The 11,190-nt window shown below is 38.5% G+C and overlaps 1 protein-coding gene across 1 annotated transcript; it reads left to right on the top strand.

The window, feature by feature from the left end:
- The first annotated feature begins 5,757 nt into the window (after nt 1-5,757).
- LOC129543492 (olfactory receptor 2G3-like) lies at nt 5,758-11,190 on the top strand. The gene is made up of 2 exons (XM_055406620.2): nt 5,758-5,780; nt 10,251-11,190. The coding sequence occupies exons 1-2, from the start codon at nt 5,758-5,760 to the stop codon at nt 11,188-11,190; spliced, it is 963 nt and encodes a 320-aa protein (XP_055262595.2).

Genomic DNA, 11,190 nt, shown 5'->3' with positions numbered 1-11,190 from the left:
TGCTTAATTGTGAGTCACCATTCTTGGTCATTTCTATCTTCTTCCTGTGGGAAGAAAATCAGATATTAAAGTCAGTGGAAAAATAACTGAGTAAAATGAACATTTTGACACTGATTTTTATATAGAGAAATAACAGGCAAAATAAAATTGTGCAAAATAAAAAATGTAACGTGTTGACTTGTTATACAGAAACAAATATACAATGTCAGGAAAACACCCCGTGCTTAAAAAATATATAAATATAGAATAGAATTAGAACACATACAAAAGCAGGTTTGGGAAGTATCCCAAATTCTCTGAAGATAAAATATACAGGCCATTAATGTGCATAGTGTGAAAACCAAAGAAATTGAAAGAAAGATGATGGTTACACATATGGATATATGATAGATAATAGATATAAAAGATAAGTTGAAAAATACATTGAGAGAGCAAGAGTCTAACAAGGTACACGGAACTGGAGACTTAAAGACAAATTAAGAAGAGTTAGAATTTTCACATTGCAAGTGTTAGATATGGTTATCATTAATATTCATTGTTTTTCTGTGAAGCAAATAATTACTAACCTGATACTAGTGTTAAAAGAAACTTCTGTGATCTCCCTAATTGAGTCATTGGTCTGACAACTTTCTAGAGAGTTATACTTTCTGGTATTTACTTTTGAGAGAGTAAATACCACTCTCTAGAAAAATATACTTCACACTCCCTAAAATAGCAAACTCTTGCCCCTCGTAGCCCCTTAGTTCACATACTTCAATGTCATTTTATTACAAGAGTCTATGAATTCAGCCACCTAGTACAATGTGTTGACTTTGTTAAAAGTAAATGATGTAGAACTTCCCATGTCTTTTTAACTATTAACTTGCAAAGATTAAGAGATACAGTTAGGAAAATTTGTGGTTTTGAATGGTCAGTTCAGAGATCTCCAAAATGGTTGCAGTCATTTACTTGTGATATCAAATCTAAACAAATTCCTTAAAAAATAATAATAAAAACCAAAAAACCCTCCATTGAAAATTTCTGATTTTCCCTTAAATATCTTCACTAGAAAATAAAACTTACTTCTAAGAATCCATGGCCGTTACAGCTACTCTCAGGCAATTATTGCATAGTCCAGTTTAGAGAGAATACGTGGCTTATTGACATCCAAGGCAAAAATCAGCTAAATTTTGAATTTTTTCTAAGACAAACTATTTTTGAATAGAATATGATTGTTTTCCCAGAATTGAAGCAAAAGAAAGTAACTGACCCTGGTGGTCACATTTGTTAACATCTGTCTATCTGCCCATGCATTTTGGTGGGAAAATAAAAACCCTGAATTAAAATTAACACTAGACACACTAAAATTGACATTGACCTCTTCTGGCTAACTTTGACTCTACTATTCAGTAAAGAATAAAATAACTGCATTGTTGAAATATTCAATGACTCCTGGAAAAATGTCAGCACATGAGTGGCCTCATTTTGCTTGAAGTAATTCTACATTTTCACAATTTTTTCCTTGTGCATTTATGTTGCAAGAATAACCAATATTTTCCAAACAGACTATGCTGAACCTGTTCTCTCTTTTATATTCCTGTTGTTAATCAAGGTGAGAATACGGGGATTTACATCTGCAAAGAGAAGAAGGTAGTCAATTATTCATCATTAGTCAATGTTGGGTTGCACATTAAAAAAACTACTTCCATTCACTGCTGAAGGCAAGTAGCTCTAGATCTCTTCAACTTTTAAAATGAATTTTCCTTTTTTCTGCTTTTTTTTTTTAGGATATGTACTGCCAAAGCGAGCACTTTTTCCCTTTTTCCCAAAAACAACAGAGAGTAAGTTCTACCTTCTGGAAAGAATGGCAATCCAGGGTAGAGGTTCTTGGGGTTTTGATGAAAAGTTCAATCATGATCACAGATCTACGACAGGCAGTGGAGGAACCCCATGGGGGCAGTAAACTCAGGCTCTCCTGTTATCTCATGCTCCTGTAATCGCAAACCCCTCTAATCTGAAGCTCTCTTCAGATGGATGGTGGGTTTGTTTACTCAGCACAAATTTCTTGAGTTTTTCTTCCCAGGTAATTTCCCGTCTCTATATTAGAGAGACAGGCCCCTTGAGAGAAGTGCCACAGAGACTTGTGCTTCTGTTGTCAGTGGAAGATAATCAATTGCATAATACCTTGTAAATAGATGCGTGCATGTACACAGACATTTTGCTGTCAAGGTATTCAAAACAGATACTTTCATGTTGTCATAGCATACTGGATAACAGATAGAAATGACCAATGAACTTCCAGTCTGTGAGAACATCCTTTAGTTCTATACATAATAAAGTTTGCAGAGGCTGTTAAGGTCTTTCACCTACTTTCTATTACATACTATTAAATATAGCTAGGTAATATTGTGTCTATATTATTTAGATAGTACCTTAAAAGATTTTTTATTGAAGTATAGTTGAGTTACAATGTGTTAATTTCAGGTGTACATCAAATTGATCCAACTTTATACATATATAGTTTATATATTCTTGTATTTTTAATATATACTTATAAATGATTTATGATGTTTAGTTGTTAAGTTGTGTCCAACTTTTTTGTGACTTCATGGACTGATGTCCACCAGGCTCCTCTGTCCACGGGATTTTCCAGGCAAGAATACTGGAGTGGGTTGCCATTTCCTTCTCCAGGGGATCTTCCTGACTCAAAGATTGAACTCATGTCTCCTATATTGGTAGGCAGATTCTTTACCGCTGAGCTACCCTGGGAAGCCCCATATATAATATATATGTACATCTACATTCTTTTAATATTCTTTTCCATTATAGAGTATCACCAGCTACTGAATATCAGTCCATGTGCTCTACAGGGACTGATATTCAATATCCTTTTTAATTTACTTTATAGTACTATATAGTAGTGAAATAGAAAACCACTCCAGTATTCTTGCCTGGAGAATCCCGTGAACGGAGAAGCCTGGTAGGCTACAGTCCACGGGGTCACAAAGAGTCGGACACGACTGAGCGATGGAATGGAACGGAACGGAAACTTCTCATTCATTCCTCATTAAAATTTTAATTCATTAAAGTTTTTGTTAGAGAACCTCAGTTTTGTATACATGCATGCCACAGAATCTTTTAAGGAATGGTTAAAAATAAAGCCTTTGTGGGAAAACTGGTCAACCACTTGTAAAAGAATGAAACTAGAACACTCCCTAACACCATACACAAAAATAAATTCAAAGTGGATTAAAGATCTAAATGTAAGACCAGAAACTATAAAATTCCTAGAAGAAAACATAGGCAAAACACTCTCCGACATAAATCACAGCAAGATCTTCTATGATCCATCTCCCAGAGTAATGGAAATAAGAGCAAAAATGAACAAATGGGACCTAATTAAACTTAAAATCTTTTGCACAACAAAGGAAACTATAAGCAAGATGAAAAGACAGCCTTCAGAATGGGAGAAAATTACAGCAACTGAAAAAGAATTAATCTCAAAAATATACAAGCAACTCCTGCAGCTCAATTCCAGAATAATAAACAACCCAATTAAAAAAATGGCACAAAGAACTAAACAGACATTTCTCCAAAGAAGACATACAGATGGTTAACAAACACATGAAAAGATGCTCAACATCACTCATTATCAGAGAAATGCAAATCAAAACCACAATGAGATACCATTTCACGCCAGTCAGAATGGCTGCTATCCAAAAGTCTACAAGCAATAAACGCTGGAGAGGGTGTGGAGAAAAGGGAACCCTCTTGCACTGCTGGTGGGAATGCAAACTAGTACAGCCACTATGGAGAACAGTGTGGAGATTCCTCAAAAAACTGAAAATAGAACTGCCATATGACCCAGAAATCCCATTGCTGGGCATACACACCAAGGAAGCCAGAATTGAAAGAGACACATGTACCCCAATGTTCATCACAGCACTGTTTATAATAGCCAGGACATGGAAGCAACCTAGATGTCCATCTGTAGATGAATGGATAAGAAAGCTGTGGTACATATACACAATCGAATATTACTCAGCCATTAAAAAGAATGCATTTGAATCAGTTCTAATGGGTGGATGAACCAGGAGCCTATTATACAGAGTGAAGTAAACCAGAAAGAAAAACACCAATACAGTATGCAAATGTATGTATATGAAATTTAGAAAGATGATAACAATAACCCTGTATGTGAGACAGCAAAAGAGACACAAATGTATAGAACAGTCTTTTGGACTCTGTGGGAGAGGGTGAGGGTGGGATGATTTGGGAGAATGGCATTGAAACATGTATATTATCATATGTGAAATGGATTGCCAGTCCAGGTTTGCTGCACGGGACAGGGTGCTCCAGGCTGGTGCACTGGGATGACCCAGAGGGATAGGATGGGGAGGGAGGTGGGAGGGAGGTTCAGCATAGGGAACACATGTACACCTGTGGCTGATTCATGGCAATGTATGGCATTACTTTGCCAACAAAGGTCCCTCTAGTCAAGGCTATGGTTTTTCCTGTGGTCATGTATGGATATGAGAGTTGGACTATAAAGAAAGCTGAGCACCAAAGAATTGATGCTTTTGAACTGTGGTGTTGGAGAAGACTCTTGAGAGTCCCTTGGACTGAAAGAAGATCCAACCAGTCCATTCTAAAGGAGATCAATCCTGGGTGTTCATTGGAAGGACTGATGCTAAAGCTGAAACTCCAATACTTTGGCCACCTCATGCGACGAATTGACTCACTGGAAAAGACTCTGATGCTGGGAGGGATTGGGGGCAGGAGGAGAAGGGGACGACAGAGAATGAGATGGCTGGATGGCATCACCGACTCGATGGACATGAGTTTGAGTGAACTCCGGGAGTTGGTGATGGACAGGGAGGCCTGGCGTGTTGTGATTCATGGGGTCGCAAAGAGTCGGACACGACTGAAAGACTGAACTGAACTGAACTGAACTGATGGCAAAACCACTACAATATTGTAAAGTAATTAACCTCCAATTAAAATGAATAAATTTATTCAAAAAAAGCCTTTGTATCAAAAAGGAATTATGCTCTACACACAGCAGTATTATCACTTCTTAAGGTATTGCCAGTGTTATTCTATAGTTGTCTCTTAAGTAGATGGTGTATATCAGGTTTTGTTTAAAATAATCCATTCAGGTACAATTTATATTTTACATAAGTTATAAATATATGGATAAATATAAGATATAAATATATACATTTAATTTGAAAATTACAGTGTTCATGTATTGGGATTTTCTGTAAAAGTTTCTGATGAAGTTGGGCTTCCCTGGTGGCTCAGACAGTAAGGAATCTGCCTGCAATGCTGGAGATCGTGTTCAGTCCCTGAGCTGGGAAGATCCGCTGGAGAAGGGAATGGCAACCCACTCCAGTATTCTTGCCTGGAGATTCTCATGGACAGAGGGGCTCAGTGGGCTACAGTCCATGGGGTTGCAAAGAGTCCGATACATCTTAGCAAGTAACGCTCACATAATAGTAAACATTCGAAACAACTGATATGTAAACTATGTCGTAATTTTCCTTCTATAAACTTCTCTTTCAACTGCAGTGACAAAGTGAGAAAATGTAGTGCCAAAAAGGGATAAAAATACTTGCTAGGTGTGCTGGTCCTGGGTCTGTTTGCCCTCAAATTCTTTCATTGTCCCTTTTCATCACTGTTCTGTATTACAGGAGGACTGGGGTCTGAAGGCTGCTTCCTCCAGGCTCCCATATTGACTGGCTTTCACGTGGGAGACACTGACTTCATGAGAGCAGAATGAAGAGAAAAGAGAAGCCAGGGTAATTCTGCCTTCCACTGTGCTGTAGGAGGCTTTTCAAGATGCGGAGGCCATCTCTTCTTTTGGTTCTAATTCTGTTGGCAAGCTTACCATTGTCCCTGCTTCCACCTGGTTATCCTCGGCCTTTGGCTTCTTTTGCTTCTTCAAGTCCAGCAGTAGGAATAGCTGCCAGCTATTTCTAGTCTCAAGTTCAACTCTCATTTCACTGTTTGGTTTTCCAGCTACCCCATCACTTGTGTAAGCCACTTATGCATTCAGTTCAGTTCAGTTCAGTCACTCAGTCGTGTCCGACTCTTTGCGACCCCATGAATCACAGCACGCCAGGCCTCCTTGTCCATCACCAACTCCCGGAGTTCACTCAAACTCATGGCCAGCAAGTCGGTGATGCCATCCAGCCATCTCATTCTCTGTCGTCCCCGTCTCCTCCCACCCCCAATCCCTCCTAGCATCAGACTCTTTTCCAGTGAATCAACTCTTCACGTGAGGTGGCCAAAGTATTGGAGATTCAGCTTTAGCATCAGTCCTTCCAATGAACACCCAGGATTGATCTCCTTTAGAATGGACTGGTTGGACCTCCTTGCAGTAAAAGTCTCCCTATTGCAAAAGATCCAAAACTATTTGTAACTGGCCCCACACTCTGGACTTTGTACACTCTTCTTTTCCAGAAAGTATACTTCTTAGGAAATATTTAGTCCACTTCTAATCACGTTCTGGTGACAAAATCTATTTTCTATGAAACAGTCTTACAAATTTCCACAGGAGACAACGCCTTACTGCAAAGCAATGAAGTTTTAAGTTGGATTTAGATACCATTATAATAATCGGCGGAGAAGACAATGGCACCCCACTCCAGTACTCTTGCCTGGTAAATCCCATGGACAGAGAAGCCTGGTAGGCTGCAGTCCATGGGGTCGCTAAGAGTCTAACACAACTGAGCAACTTCACTTTTACTTTTCACTTTCATGCATTGGAGCAGGAAATGGCAACCCACTCCAGTGGAGAATCCCAGGGACAGGGGAGCCTGGTGGGCTTCCGTCTATGGGGTCGCACAGAGTCGGACATGACTGAAGCGACTTAGCAGCATAATAATTGGAGGATACTGGGACTAATCAATGTTTCTTTCTTCCTTGAAATGTTGCTTGAGAAAGACTGATTCTGAATATTGAAAATATTGACCCTTCTTTTGAATGAGGCTCAAGAACTCAATTACTGATATGTATAATATCAGTAATTATATAAAGACATTCATTATATAAAACCAAATCTACTTAAGGGCTTCCCTGATAGTTCAGTTGATAAAGAATCTGCCCACAATGCAGGAGACCCCGGTTCAATTCCTGGGTCAGGAAGATCCGCTGGAGAAGGGATAGGTTACCCACTCCAGTATTCTTGGACTTCCCTTGTGGCTCAGCTGGTAAAGAATCCACCTGCAATGAGGGAGACCCCAATTCGATCCCTGGACTGGGGAAGATCTCCTGGAGAAGGGAAAGGCTATCCACTCCAGTATCCTGGCCTGGAGAATTTCCATAGTCCATGGGGTCACAAAGAGTCAGACATGACTGAGCAACTTTCACTTCACTTTCACGATCTCACTTAATGCCACAAATAGCTTTTGGAAAATTATCGACTACACTTAAGATGCTTTATGTGCTGAGAATAATTTATCAATATTGAAGAAAAAGGCCAATGGCAACAAATCTACAGATGCTTTCTCTAGCACTAAACTCTGACTACCTGATAAACAGCTTATTATTCTAATAATAATAATAATTAATAGTTTAGAATTAATAATTCTAATAATAGTAGTTCAACTCTCAGAAAGTGTTTCTGAATAATTCAATACTGTTTTTTTTTTAATTGCGGGATAACTGCTTTATAATGTTGTATTGGTTTTTCTTTTCTTCACCCACAGGAAAGAATATAAGAATGCACACGCTTGAGGGACTGGGGTGAAGGTGACGGAGTTTGTCTATGATATTGCCTGGCTGGAGATAAAACAAAGGTCCAGTTGAGGAATGCCTTCCTTCACACTTCTCCCTTGAGAAAGCCCTGTTCTGGACACTTTAGACTCCATGTTAATTATCAACTTGCAGATACAGATCCCTGAGGTCTTAAACATCTATCTCCTATGTACTTCTCAGTTTTTTCTAATTTGACTTCCTCGAAGGACTACTGCTCAAGAACCAGTTACTTCCACTGAGTTCATTGGTATTGGGCAATGATATTCACTTCAGTGAAGCAATTGTAACATGCTTAAATCATGTTGCCCATCTTCTCTTCTGCAAGCTGACAAAGATATAAGGCAGAAGGAGGATGACCTAGATGATGGAAGAAACCCCTTTTAGTTTCTTCTTTTACCACCTCTCTCTCTCCCTCTCGAGTGGCCTCCAGGTACATTAGCCAGCATTGACTGACTCAGCAACTTTAAAGACTCACTTTGTCTCTCCTCCAGATTCCCTTTCAGGAGTCCTTCCTCTATGCATTTGCCGAATACAATCATTTTTCATACCACAAAAATAATCAGAAAAGGGCATGGCAGAAAGAAAGTTCTTGAGCTTTTTGCCCAAAGGAAAAAGATATTCCTCTAGATATTTCTTCCATTTGACAGTAGTTAAAATCTTGATATAAGCTAAATGTTCTTCAATGGAAGAATGGATAAAGGAAAATGAGATTATCTATCTGGTGCAGCCATGAGAAAGGAGATTCTGCCATTTGCTACAACCTGTACGAAAATACTATATGGTATCACTTAAGTGCTGAATTAAAAAAAGACAGAGAAACAGAATAGAGACTAGAATAGTGGGTTGCAGAGACTAAGGGGAGGGGTAAATGGAACAACGTAAGTCAAAGGATACAAATTTTCAGTTATAAGAGTAAGTTCTGAGGAGCTAATGTGTGACATGGTGACTTCAGTTAATAACATGGTATTGTAGCTTGAAAGTCGCTGAAAGTAGATCATAAGCATTCTCACCTCACACAGAGAAAAGAGTTAACCAATGTTATCTATGTGAGGTGATGAATATGTTAATTTTCTTGATCTTTGTAATCATTCTGCAATATATATGTATAGCATGTTATCATGTTGTACACTTTAAATACATACAATTACATTTGTTCAACTTTCTTCAATAACATTAAAAAAACAAAATTTTGAAAGCATTGTTTATTTCACTTGAGATGCAATGTTACTTGTAAAAGTATACACATACCTGAATAAGCTTACAAATTTAGCTTTCATTATACAAGATACTGATTTTAGAACATAAAGGGGACTTCCCAAGTGGTGCAGTGGTAAACAATCTGCTTGCCAATTCAGGAGATGTGGATTCAGTCCCTGGATTGGGAAGATGCCCTGGAGAAAGAAATGGCAAGCCCCTGAAGTATTCTTGCGTGGAAAATCCCATGGACAGAGAAGCCTAGCAAGTTACAGTCCATGGGGTTGCAAAGAGTTGGACATGACTTAGCATGCACACTTGATGAGAGCATAAAATTTGGGGACACAGAAGATGATGTTGTAGAAAAGTAGTAAATGAAGAGGTATGGTGAAATGTAATCTGGACTGATTCTGTTATGCAGAATGTAAAATTGATGACAAAGATATATTTTGACTTTTCATGACATTCAGTTCAGTTCAGTTCAACATTACCAAATGCCAATTCCTTGTCTTTAACTAAGTGGCTGTGTGTAAGTGAGTTTTTACCTTATCTTTTTAAATAAATCTGAAGACATTTTATCAAAAACTGAACAAATTGCACACATGAGTTTGTGCATCTGTTTTTATGTGCATGTATCACAAATATCTTTTTATCAACTTTGAGGTATAAAAACTTGTGGTCAGTTGCTAAATAGCTTATAAAATTATTTAGCTTTCCTCTCTGCTGAAATTCACCTGTGTCTGACCCTATACACACTCTGATCAAATATTTAGTTATAAGAAACATTATCAGAACTTGCTTTGTCTTGAGTAACAAAAGACACAAAATATGTTCCATTTATTTTTCTGATCTACTGACTCAACCGTTATTCATTATTTTTGCATTGCAATTTCTGTGGAAACAAACAAAGATCACTCATAATTCATTTCATACTAGGTGCTTAAATTTGCTTCAGCATTCCTATCCTCTTTTCCCCCCACTTCTACTAACAGAATTATATAGCCACTCAAACTGAGAGCTTTTCTTTTCTTATTAGGAAAATAACCTTCAATAATAATTTTCAACAAATGGGAAAAGAGAATGATCACACACCAAAAAAAGAGGATGAGTCAAATATTTATTGAGTCAAGAAATGATGACACAAAACAATGCCTTTGTTTTTAAGAATGCCTTTTTAATAATTACCATTTTTCCTTCTCTGTGAAAACTGACTAGTTAAGAAAATCTGAGTTTATTTCAAATTTTAGAAGTAAATGGTAATAATGTTATTTCCCTCAATTGAATTTTGTGTCCATTTTTCTCTTTTACAATAACAGACTAATGGAACAAAATAATGAAACATCTGGGGGAGATTTTATTTTGCTTGGATTCTCAGATCAGCCTCAACTGGAAACCATCCTTTTTGTGATCATCTTGATATCCTATCTTTTGACCATCCTGGGCAACACAGTCATTATCCTGGTCTCCTGCCTGGACTCCAAACTTCACACCCCTATGTATTTCTTCCTCACAAATCTCTCCTTTCTTGACCTTTGCTTAACTACCAGCATTGTCCCCCAGTTGTTGTGGAACCTGAAGGGACCAGCCAAGACCATCACATCAACAGGCTGTGCCATACAACTCTATGTGTCCCTCTCACTGGGTTCTACTGAGTGTGTTCTCCTGACCATCATGGCATTTGATCGCTATGTGGCGGTCTGCAGACCTCTCAATTACACCAGTGTTATGCACCCATCATCTTGTAAGTCCTTGGCAGGAATAGCCTGGCTATGTGGAATAGGAAACACTCTTATCCAAGGAACCATCACCCTTCAACTTCCTCGCTGTGGACATCACCTTGTGCACAACTTCTTATGCGAAGTGCCTGTCATGATCAATTTGGCTTGCTTTGACATCCATGCAAATGAAGTCCAGCTTTTTGTGGCCACATTAGTTCTCCTTCTTCTTCCCATGGCATTGATATTGGTCTCTTATGGATTCATTGTGCAAGCAGTGACAAAAATTAAGTCATTCCAAGCTTGGCGTAAGGTTCTAGGGACCTGTGGTTCCCATCTGCTGGTGGTGTCCCTCTTCTTTGGGACCAGCTCAGCCACATACATTCAACCAAAGAGATTCTATGGCCATAGACAGGGGGAGTTCCTTACACTCTTCTACACTGTTGTAACTCCCACCCTCAACCCCCTCATATATACTCTGAGGAACAAGGATGTGAAAGGAGCCCTGAGAAGAGTGCTGAAAATAGAACAAAATTCCTAA

Source organism: Moschus berezovskii, chromosome 23 (genome assembly GCF_049115385.1).
Source record: "Moschus berezovskii isolate FMDL1 chromosome 23, NW_MosBer_1.0, whole genome shotgun sequence".
Lineage (NCBI taxonomy): Eukaryota > Metazoa > Chordata > Mammalia > Artiodactyla > Moschidae > Moschus > Moschus berezovskii.
The sequence above is the reverse complement of the archived record's forward strand: the minus strand, read 5'-3'. Positions and strand labels throughout refer to the sequence as shown.